At 44.6% G+C, this 12,616-nt stretch overlaps 1 protein-coding gene across 2 annotated transcripts in view; it reads left to right on the plus strand.

Annotated features, from left to right (window-relative positions):
* LOC126457953 (multiple inositol polyphosphate phosphatase 1) overlaps window positions 1-12,616 on the plus strand; it is a 311,376-nt gene that overhangs the window by 242,292 nt on the left and 56,468 nt on the right. For both annotated transcript variants that reach the window (XM_050094684.1, XM_050094685.1), the window contains exon 5: window positions 9,503-9,622. In XM_050094684.1, coding sequence (XP_049950641.1) covers window positions 9,503-9,622 — 120 coding nt within the window. The remainder of the gene's footprint in view (window positions 1-9,502; window positions 9,623-12,616) is intronic.

Here is a 12,616-nt window from a genome sequence, read left to right on the forward strand (position 1 = left end):
GATTGATGGTATAGCCAACCAATGGATCATGTCATATCTAACCAAAAGAATGCAGAAAGCTGTACTTAGTAGTAATTCAACCAACAGAATCCAGGGAGATTATTCTGACTGGGGAGAAATCACATATGGGGTTCCCCAAGGCTCAATCTTAAGTCCACTACTGTTTCTCATATATGTAAATGATCTACCATCTAATGTACAACAAGCAGAATTGGTTCTTTTTTCAGATGACACCAGTATTGTAATCACTACCAGTATACATACAGAAATAAAAGAAATGGTGAAAAAAGTTCTCAAAAGTATCATTGACTTGTTTTCTGTGAATTCACGAAGGCACATCATATTAAGTTCTGCACCTCTAGTGGTACTGTGCCAGTGATTAGTTTTAACAAGGTGATGAAATAGTACACAGGGTGGAAACTTCAAAACTCTTAGGTGTCCATATTGATGAGAATTTAAAATAGAAAAAAACACATTTTGGATCTCCTAAAACAACTTAGTTCAGCCACATTTGCACTTAGAATCATAGCGAATTTTGGGGAGAGAATAATCAGTAAGTTGACTATTTTACTTATTTGCATTCAGTAACGTCATATGGAATAATGTTTAAGAAAGAAGGTCTCCATTGTCCAAACGTGCTGTAATAATAATATGTGGTGCTCACTCATAATCATCTTGTAAACACCTGTTTAAGGAGTTAGGCATTATGACTACTGCTTCTCAGTATATTTATACCATCATGAAGTTTGTTGTAAATAATCCACTACAGTTCAAAGGGAACAGTGAGGTACATAATTACAATACTAGAGGAAAAAAATGACATTCATTACTCAACATTGGGGTTGTCTTTAGTATGGAAAGGGATGCACAGTGCTGCAATAAAAATTTTTGAGCACTTACCCAGTGATATAAAATGTCTAACAGACAGCAAGGTAAAATTTGAAAATAAATTGAAAAAGTTTCTCCTGGACAACTCCTTCTATTCTGTAGAAGAATTTCTATGTTTGTAATGTGTAAAAGGTCATGATTGGAATTGCTAACTCAATCTGTATATCTTGTTTCGATTTCAGGGGGGAAAAAAATAATATGGTGATGTTTAGAGTACAAATAGATGTGCAAATTATTTTGCAATACGAGTATAAAATGACTCATTCCACGTCATGACAATTTATAGTGCAAAATGATCCATGGAACATGAAAGTAACTAACTAACTAATCAACATTAAGGTTGTCTTTAGCACGGAAAGCAGTGCACAATGCTGCAACAAAAATTTTTGAGCGGTTACCCAATGATATAAAATGTCTAACAGACAACAAGGTAAAATTTGAAAATAAATTGAAAAAGTTCCTCCTTGACAACTCCTTCTATTCCATAGAAGAATTTCTATGTTTGTAATGTGTAAAAGGTGATGGGTAGGAATTGCTAACTCAATCTATATATCTTGTTTTCATATCAGGGAAAATAATGATAATAATAATATGATGGTGTTTAGAGCACAAATAGATGTACAAATTAACTTGGATACTGAATGTAAAATGACTTGTTCCACATCATGACAATTTATCATGCAAAATGATACATGAAACATGAAAGTAACTAACTAACTAACTAGCTTCTTAATCTCAGAGCAGATTCATTTCCTCAACTCTTTTCTCCATTTTGTGAAATGCAGGTAGCTCTGCTTCCAAACACCAGCACTAATTTTCCCCTTTGTCTGCTGTTGGTTGTTGTTGTGGTTTTCAGCCTGAATTCTGATTTGATGCAGCTCTCCATGCTACTCTATCCTGTCCAAGCCTCTTTGTTTCTGAATAACTACTGCAACATACATCTTTCTTAATCTACTTACTGTACTCATTTCTTGGTCTGCCTCTATAATTTTCATCCCCACACTTCCCTCCAGTACTAAATTGATAATCCCTTGATGTCTCAGAACATGTCCTATCACCCAGTCCATTCTTGCAGTCAGATTGTGCCACAAACTTCCTTTCTCTCCAATTCTATTCAGTACTTGAGGGAATATGGAATAGTTGTAGGTAAACAACTAGAATTCTCTCAGATACAGATTTATTCACACTTAGCTTCTACACAGATACAAGTTCGGAGCCTAATTGCCGTTAGCGTCCGACATCCTGCCCAAAGCCCTCTCCTGAAAGATAGCACACTTACGCACTGAACAAATATCGATATTTATGGTGCGCTACGCCACATAGCCCCCCGCCCCCCCCCCCCCCCCCCCGCACAGTATGGAGTACGTCCGTGTGAATGGGGAGGGGGGGGGGTGAGATGTTAGGAAGGTAACATATAGCTCTTCTGCGTCAGGCGGAAGCAGTCGACCAGGGGGGTGAAACCCGGTACGTCAATGGCAAAGTCAGGAAGCGACACCGGCGGCTGAAGACAATGTCCCGTCCTGGAGTGGAGGTGTAGCACTTCGCCAGCCGGCAGGTGGAGAATCACCTTGCCAGAAGGCCTAACAAAGGCACACAAATTGCCACACACAGCACTTCTGCTCAATTTAAAGCGGTGCACCACACGAGATTCTGCACTTCCTCCCTCAACATTGTCACACACGAGTACCACACACACCGTATCGCCATCTACGACAACAGATAATTTATGTATGTCATCAGGGTGTACATGTGTTGTGAATTCTTGGGTGGCACCTGTACGAGCAATAGTAGGGAGGCAGGGAGGTGTGGGAAAGCCATGGCAGGGGGAAGCATCTGCTAAGAGGGGGGTGGCAGGTGCAGTGGACTGCACAGAAGACAACCTCGGGCGATCAGCTGACAGACGAGGGAGCGTGACCGAAGGCAACGAGGAGCCAGCATGGATTGAACGGTGTAACAAAGAGCTGTCACACGAAGATGGTAACACAATGGTAGAATCCGAGTGGTTGGCAGTTCAACCGCGAGGGCTGTGAGGAGTGAAGCCCCGAAAAGATTGGCCACTCGAATTAGATGAACGCAGAGAAGGAGCAGTGCTTGGCAGAGAAGCACGCTGTGGAGAATCAATACCCGAATGCATGGTATGGGAAGATGGATGGCCGCTCAAAGCAGGAGTGGGAGAAATAGGGGCAGAAATAGGGAGGTTCACCTGAGGCTCAATGAAAGCTGGTTTCACTCGGTTGAGTGAGACCGTGGTTACAGAGTCTTTTATGAGGAGATCCATGTTATTCTCAGAGCATTTGACGACCTTGTAAGGACCTGTGTAGGGTGACTGAAGTGGGGCTTTGACTGAGTCATCTCTGAGAAACACGTACTCACAAGAGTCTAGAGCGCGTGGTACGTACACGCGCGGAGGTGTATGAGCAGCCGGAGGTGGCAGCTGAATTTTGCTGCAGTGCAAGCGCACCCACTCGAGAAGTGAAGGGAGTTCAGAGGGCCGTGGAAGTGGGGTGGGAGTGACTAATTCTGCAGGCAAAAACCAGGGATTGGCCATACACAAACTCGGCTACGGAACCCTTGAGGTCTTCCTTGAAAGTCGCACGAAGGCCAAGAAGCACGAAGGGCAGTGCCTCTGTCCATAGTGAGTCATGGCAACCCAGGGCAGACTTTAAGGTGTGATGCCATCACTCAACAAGCCCATTGCTTTGGGGGTGGTATGCAGAAGTATGAATTTTGACAATACCACACATTTTACGTAAGTCAGAGAAAACTGAAGACTCGATCGAATTGTTGCCCCTGGTCAGTGGTGAGGTAAACAGGTGAGCCAAATCTAGAGATCCATGAATCTAAGAATGCTTGACTTACTGTCTCAGAGGTAATGTTCAGAATAAGCACAGCCTCAGCCCACTGAGTCATCCTGTCAATAGCTCTAAACAAGTAACGGAAACCCTCGGAGGGGGGCAAAGGGTCTACGAGGTCGACATGAACATGGTGAAACCGGCCTGGCAGTTGGGCAAAACAGCCAAGGGGTGGGGAAGTGTGCCTGGAAACTTTGTTCTGTTGACACAACATGCATGCCCTTGCCCAAGACTGACAGTTGCGGCGCATGTCTCTCCAGACAAACCGTTCAGCTACCAGACAGGTGGAAGCTTTGACACCGAGGTGTGCTAATGTGTGTAGTTTGTCAAAGACCTGGCGTTGAAGGGGCTTAGGAATGAATGGCCGCAATGTACCAGTTGATTCATCACACCACACTAAGTCAGATATGCCAGGGAAAGTAGGGCGTACCGGTTGGAGAGAGGAGCTGTGGTCCAAAATTAACTGCATGGTATCGGGGTCTGCCGATTGCAACCAAGGTAGGTCCGTTAAGTCAATTAAGGTTGTGACAGCACCAACACGCAAGAGAAAATCAGTAACCACATTGTCCACTCCTCGGATGTAGCGAATGTCATTTGTAGATTGCAAGATGTAATCAATGTGACAAAAGCGTCGTGGGGGCGGATCAGCCGCAGGATTTTTTATGGCAGGAACCAACGGCTTGTGATCAGTGAGCACATAGAAATCTCGTCCCTCAACATCAGTTCTGAAGTGTCTTATGGCCTTGTAAACTGCAAGTAATTCTCTGTCGAACGCTGAGTACTTCTTCTGCGCGTTGTTTAGCTTTTTTGAGAAAAACTGCAGGGGGGTCGTAACATCGTTGTACGTCTGACTCAGTACTGCACCGATAGCATTGTCACTAGCGTCAGTAGTGATAAACATTGTGGCGTCCGCACGTGGGTGAGCAATAGTGACAGTGGAGGCCAACAGCTGTTTGAGTTCGTTAAATTCCTTGGCCATGTCTGGTGTCCATGGTACCTGGCGGGTGCCAGAAGTTTGTGGGCCAGCGAGAGCATCTGTGAGAGGAGCCTGCACCACAGAAGCGGCTGCCAAATGTTTTTGGTAATAATTAACTGTTCTGATGAACCTGCATAATTCCCAATAGGTCTGAGGGCGTAGCATCTCGAGAACAGGCTTGATCTTGTCCTGTGGTGGTGTCAGACCGACCGATGACACAACATAACTTAGGAATGTGACGGATGACTGGTGCAATTGAGTCTTTTTATTGTTCAGTTCAATACCAGCGGCTGCTAAAATATCTGTCACGACTTGAACACACTCCTCACTCTGTTCCAAAGTAGAAGCAAAAACCAATATGTCGTCCATGTATACGAAACAAAAGTCTAGATGGGATAAAGTTTGATTGATGAAACGCTGCCACGTTTGGGGGACGTTTTTCAACCCAAACGGCATAAATTTGTATTGGAACACCCTGTAGGGAGTGGTTATGGCAGTCTTTTCAATATCCTCCGGAGCTATAGGAATCTGATGAAATGCGTGCTTACAGTCCAAAACAGAGAAGTACTTTGCACCTGTGAGCGCATGATTGAAGTCTGCAATGTGCGGGACTGGATATTTATCAATGATGGTGCGGGCATTTAAACGCCTATAGTCTCTGACCATACGCCAAGTACCATCTTTCTGTTGGTCAAACAGAATAGGACTAGCCCAGCAACCGGAATAAGGTTCAATTACTCCCTTTTGTAATAGATCATCCAATTGTTCTTTTGCAATTTTCATAAATTAGGGCTTGAGGCAGCGTGGGCGTTGCGATATGGGCGGCCCATCGGTTAGACGTAACCGATGAACTGTGCCATTAGTGACTACTGCAATACGTGGCGCGGCACGACAGTCAGATGTCCATGAAGCGGAGCAGGCAGTGGCGGACGGGCAAAGCTGTGGCGCTGAGGGCATGGAAGTACAGGTGTGCCAACCGCTCGCGTGTTAACGTGGGTTGGTACACTGGTTCTTGGTAGCGGGCCGTGCCGCTACGAGTGCTGTAGGCACAAGTGGGTGTGGCCGAACAGCAGATGGCCGTAGTTCATTGCCACGAGCTTGGGAAGTTAATTGTCCATTCGGAACGCAAGGAGCATGAGCACCCGGGCGTACACTGTCATTACAAAAGGGGGTGCTGACACAGTTAACAGAGTTCACAACATTGTCATTAATGTGCACGGGCATGGGAACACCAGATTGGCATGGACTGACCTTGTCTGTAGCTGACAAGTTGTCTCCTTGTAGCGCCGTGAGGCGTTGTTGTGTGGAGGCCAACTCGTGGTGTTTGTTGCGGAGATGCAGCAGCATTTCCGTACGTTCCATCCGCAACTTCGAAGACTTGGCGCACTCCACTAGCCACTTGTTTGTCCAAGATTGCAGCTCCAAGGATAGGTTTACACACTTCTTAGCACAGCACACATGTTGGTGTTAGCCGAACTGTCACTCGGCGGAGCGAAAGGAATATGTTTGTTAAGAGGGGGGGGGGGGGGGAGGGAAGGGAGGGGGGTAAAACACAGTATTTTGCACAAAATCTAGTGACAACTGATGGTGCTTGAGGAAATCAATTCTGAGAATAGGTTCTTCAATTGTTGACACTAGAAACGTCCACTCCAGCTTGCACTCGGGCAAAAGTTTCACTGTATACAAAGTGGAACCCGAACACTGTGGGGTAGACAAGATCACTGCACGAAGTACTGTTTTGTGTAGTTGCACTTTATTAGTTGCTAGGCGAACCGGCAGCAAAGAGACGTCTGTGCCAGTGTCTACCAGAAAACATACACCTGATCTTAAATCGCGAACATAGACTCAACCACACTTACTGTTGTTGTACGAAACGGAGTGCAATGTGGGATGGTGCCCGTTGTTTACATCGCAGGAGGTGGCACCATAGCCTACCTGTGGTTGGAGTTTGGGTAAGAACACGGTGACTGGCATTTGCGAGCTTGCTCCCCGAATCTCGCGTGGAAGAAACAGTAAGGTTGGGCGGGCCTGTGCTCCTGTGGGTAGTTGCTAGGTGACGGAGTATGTGCCCCAGAGTCTTCCAAAGAGGTCGATGCACTGTCTTTGTGGGGAGTTGAAGGTGCAGGCAGGGTGGCTAGTTTAACAAACTTGTTATTAGCAGCACCAGACAAGGGTGTGGGGTCAGAAAGCATCTTAGTACGGTCACGTCCAGAATGCAGTGCACGGAGCTCACGTTGCCTGGCGGAGTATGCTCTGTCGGCGGCACGTAAACGTTCATTTACTGGCCTATCTTCATACGCAGAGATTGCAGTGTGGACAGGCAAAGGCAGCTTTTCAGTACAGATTTCTGCGAGCGTGTCATCAGGCATAACTTGCTCATTGACGAGAAGACGGATGCACCGCCACAGCTGGGATGGAGACCTGTCGCCGAGATGCTCTTCATAGATGAGCTGTCGCACATTTTCTCTCCTGGTTTTAGAGATGCACTCCAGTATTGTCTGTTTCGCCACAGCATACTTCCCTTCTGGGGGGAGGGGGGTTGTGCTTTGACCAGATCGTAAATTAAATCGACACGGTCGTGAAGATGGTTCATGAGGCAGGCGAAGCATGTGTCATCGTCCAAAGCACAGACATTGAATGTTTGCTCAACCAGATTAAACCAGAACTCCGGGTGAGCGGGTTTGAAGTCTGGTAGTTTCGGCAGATTTGGCACTGCAGTCCCTGCGGTGGTGTGCCTATTACTTCGGACGGAAGTAGAGCATGCAGAAGATAGCGGGTCCGAATTATTGACATCCCGTAATGCGGGAATCACGAAATTCACTTGACGCCAGGGGCGGCTGAGAAGCGACGGACGCTCAAACAGTGTGAGGACCATAGTCAAAATGTGCATTCTCATTGATGCAGTAGCTCGGAGAGAAGCCACAAGTACTTAAGTACGCCGGTGAATGTCCGTTATGCACACAGTATTCACTCGACCATGAGTGATGGGGCTGGTTGTAGGTGTCGGAGTAATTACTGTCCAGCACAGAATTGTTGACTTGATTAGAAGCAACACAACGATCCCACACACGTCCACTAGGATGCACACTTGGTGTGATATTTGCTGTTTGGCGAGCATTGAACACCTATTGACTAGCTGGCACAGGAGAATAAACACGTGGCGGGAACTGATTCGAGTTTGAATTTACTACTGGATTTTCCAAAGTAGCAAAACCTCGCTTGACGCCACGAACTGTATTGAATTGTGCGTTCCACACAGGAGTAGGAATGTTCCGACCAACACTCTGTGGAGAACACGTGGGAAGGTCTAGGCTAACAAAGCCAGAGTCCATGACCGTTGGCGGTTGGAAGAAACTGGCGGCACTCGATGAATTCCACTGCATGTTCTGGCTGAAGGATTCCGAAGATTCTTGCGGCATGTCCACTACGATGGTAGGAGTACTGGAGAGATGTTGCTGAAATCCGGGCAGCGGTGAGTGCTGAAAGGCCATTGTCTGGAGCTGAACAAAGGCCCTCATGATCACGGAGAAACCCGAGGCGGTAGACGCATAAATAACCTTCGGGTGGTAACTCGGACACGTATTACACAAAAAATGGGGTCACCAGTGAGGGAATATGGAAAAGTTGTAGTAAGCAACTAGAATTCTCTCAGATACAGATTTATTCACACTTAGCTTCTACACAGATACAAGTGCGGAGGCTATCTGCCGTTAGCGTCCAACATCCTGCCCAAAGCCCTCTCCTCAAAGATAGCACACTTACGCACTGAACAAATATCGATATTTATGGTGCTCTATGCCACATACTTTTTCATCAGGTATCTGCTCTACCCAGCTAATCTTCAGCATTCTTCCAAAGCACCACATTTCAAAAACCTGTAGTCAAAAATGTTTTTGGTCATGTGTCACTTCCACAGACCCCATACAAAAACTTTCAGAAAACACTTCCAAACACTCAGATACCTATTTGATGTTAGCAAATTTCTCTTCTTCAGAAATGCCTTAGTTTTGGAGATACTTATTCTTAAGAGTGATACTCAACTGTGATCAAATTAATAAGTATGGTCCATTTTCTGTTATTGTTAAACTACTTGGTGCTGTATTTAGTAGTTTGTGCAAATACACCAAATGCTGTGAATCTCAGAAACTATGTCACCTTACTATGTGACAATATAAAATGTTTGCATAGCAAGGTTGATAAAAGTGCACTGTTTTAATATTATTATGTCTTCTGGTAAAATAAAAATATGCATACTTTTTGACTAGCGGTAATCTCACTGAATAACAGTTACTTACTATAATTTGTTTGCCACTAGTTTCGCTACACCAATACCCAGAGAACCCAAGCAAGTGCAGAAAATGTTTTTGGTCATGTGTCACTTCCACAGACCCCATACAAAAACTTTCAGAAAACACTTCCAAACACTCAGATACCTATTTGATGTTAGCAAATTTCTCTTCTTCAGAAATGCCTTAGTTTTGGAGATACTTATTCTTAAGAGTGATACTCAACTGTGATCAAATTAATAAGTATGGTCCATTTTCTGTTATTGTTAAACTACTTGGTGCTGTATTTAGTAGTTTGTGCAAATACACCAAATGCTGTGAATCTCAGAAACTATGTCACCTTACTATGTGACAATATAAAATGTTTGCATAGCAAGGTTGATAAAAGTGCACTGTTTTAATATTATTATGTCTTCTGGTAAAATAAAAATATGCATACTTTTTGACTAGCGGTAATCTCACTGAATAACAGTTACTTACTATAATTTGTTTGCCACTAGTTTCGCTACACCAATACCCAGAGAACCCAAGCAAGTGCAGAAAAATTTGCTGAAGGATTATTTGGTTCAAGTCAAGGAGTATATTTTCCTACCCCTCTGGAAAATGACACTCTGTTGAAGGTAAGTGATCTGTGTAGCTATTTAGGTAAATAGAAAATAAGTTGTGATAGTAAGAAATGGTGAAAAACTTAAGATCAGATCTTAAAATTGCAGAAAAGAATACCACCAGTCTCATAAATATGTGTGTGTGTGTGTGTGTGTGTGTGTGTGTGTGTGTGTGTGTGTGTGTGTGTGTGTGTGTGTGTGTGTGTGTGTGCGTGTGTGTGCATGTTTTGACTTTATGGGCAGTCAGTGGCAAGGTTTTCAGCACCATGACACAAATGTGAATTAAAGTGCTAACATTGAAAATTGTTGCACGCAGTAAGAATGAAACCTACAATATAACTCCACGCACTCACTCCCACCGCACTCACATTCACTCACACAATCACTCCATCTCACAAGCTTTAAGACAAAGGGAAAAAGAGTGAAAGATACTGCACCAGGGATTAAAGCAGAAGTAAACTGACAGAAGAGGTAAAACAACAACCCAAGGATATGTGACCAGCAGACCACTTACAAAAAACATGAGTGGCCAGTCACCCCTGTTAACACAATGAGAACATTTCCCTAAAATATTTGGAAACAAGTTGGACAAATCACAAATCCTTAAAAGTTTTGCCACATTTGTTTCAATGTCACTTAAAATAGAGGGCTGCTGCAGCCCCCTGATTCAAAAATAAAACACAGTCTAGTAATGTGTGGCCACAGTGATCTGCATGCAACAAGCACTGCACATTGGAGCGTCATTGTGCCGGAGCAAGAAGCTATGTGTATACAAGTAAGAAGGACTTCATCTCATCTTCATGGTTGAAAGGAGGTATGCCATGGCCACGTGGTGGCTTTTACTAGATGCAGCTTATTATCTGTCACTTCCAGCTACTTATCTTCCCATTGATGCATGACTCTGTACCTCAGCAGCAAGGAGATAGCACGTAGGGGAATGGCACACTGAAACATTTTAGCATCATGACACATTTCCTTGGCTGCTACATCTGCCCATTTGTTCCCCACCATACCCATGTGTCCTGGTACCCAACAGAAACAAACCTCCTCCCCCAGCCATTATAGTTGGATAAGGATTTCCTAGATGTTATGGACTATTTTATCTGCTGGGTACAAGTATTGTAGAGAGTAAAGGGCATTCAGAGAATTGGAACATGTAAGGAATTTAGCACTTGATGAACTTCTCATCTGCTTCAGTGACTGCAAGATCACATACAATTCTGCATTGAAGACAATAAAGTCTCAAAATAGTCAGACCTCAAGAACAAGATTACAGAAAACAACAGAACAACCAATGGAGTCCCCCTGTTTTGACCCATCTGTAAAGACCACTGTAAAGTTGTGGTGCCCAGTTAAAATGTCATAAAATAAAGTATTAAAACATATGCAGGAGTGCACTAAACCTAAAATTACCATACCCCTCTGCAGTAACAATGGTGCCAGGCAATCAAAAACCTGGATTTGAGGTTGCACGTGCTCCACACTAAGTGACTTCAGCACACGCTGAAAGTGAATCCCAGACACCATTGTTGCTCATGGACAATGGGAACAAGGCTTTCCAGAGGCAGACAAACAACAGTATGTTATGCAGGTGAATTTGGAGCTGTGAGGAACTTACATGCCTGAGGTACCACTGGATGCTGAGTGGTGATTCCACAGTCTCAGCAAAGAGACTGGGTATGGGGCTGGTCCTATAAGCAACCGTGGTCAGCCTAATCTCCCCCCCCCCCCCCCCCCCCCCAATGGATAGCATCAGCAATCTTCAGGTAAGATGGCCTTGCTGACCCCACTGTGCCTCCATAGTCTGGGTGTGAATGCACAAAAGCCCTACAAAACTGGAGCAGACACACCCTGTATCCCCCCAAAGACCTGTGGCCAAGGCTTTGTATGATATTCAGTGCCTTGTTCTGGCTTTCAGGTCTCTCAGGTGTGGTAACCATGACAGTTTGAAGTTGAAAATGAAGCCCAGAAACCTCACTGAGTCTTTAAAATGTAGAATGGTGTCTCTCATATGCAAATCAGGCGAATCAAAAATGTGATGAGGATGATTAAAACAAACAAGCACACATGCTTATCTGCAGAAAACTGAAAACCTGTCTTCGCAGCCCACTCCTCCAACTCCCACACCATAAGTTGCGATTGACAGATCACTGTTCCAAAACTGGAGGAGAAACAGAAAACTGCAAAATTGTCCACAAATAAGGAGTGCTGTAAAGTACTCCTTACAGTAGCTGAGATACTGTTTGTGGCCATGGCAAACAGGGTAAAACTTGAAACACTGCCCTAAGCTACATTATTCTTCTACTCAGAATGATCTGACGGAACGTCACCAACTTGGGACCTAAAAAAGTGCTTAGGCAGGAAGGACTGTATGAAGATGGGGAGGTAGCCATGAAAGCCCCATCATTGGAGTTGCATGAGAACACTGTGTTTCCAAGTAGTGTCATACACCTTACTGATATCAAAGAATACAGCAAAACACTGATGTTTACACAGGAAAGCCTGCTGAATGGCTGCCACTAGTAGGGTCAGGTTGTCGACAGTGGACCAAAATCTCCAGGATCTGCACTGAAAGCAGCTAAGGAGTTGTCTGGTCTCTAACAACCAGATAAAATGTTGGTTAACCATTCACTCCAGGATCTTTCTTATGCAACTCATTAATGCGATATTACGCTAACTACTGGGACGTGTATGACCCTTTCCTGGGTTCAGGAGAGGTATCAGAATATTCTCTCTCCACAAGATGGGAAAGTTGCATGTCTGTCATATATGATTAAAACATTCAAGGAGGAGTTCCTTTGATTCTGCTGGCAAATGTTGAAGCATGCTGTATTGGATTTGGTCTTGACTGGGCGCAGTATCAGGAGTCTCAGACAGTTTAGATTCCAGTTCTCAAACTGCAAAAGGGCAGTTGTATGACTTAGAAATGTGTGATCTGAAGTCCAGCTTGCCCCTCTCTGCAGTCACATGGTAGTGTCAAAACGCCAGATCCTGGCTAGCATCAGCAAT

The sequence above is a fragment of the Schistocerca serialis genome, chromosome 2, assembly GCF_023864345.2.
Source record: "Schistocerca serialis cubense isolate TAMUIC-IGC-003099 chromosome 2, iqSchSeri2.2, whole genome shotgun sequence".
Taxonomy (NCBI): domain Eukaryota; kingdom Metazoa; phylum Arthropoda; class Insecta; order Orthoptera; family Acrididae; genus Schistocerca; species Schistocerca serialis.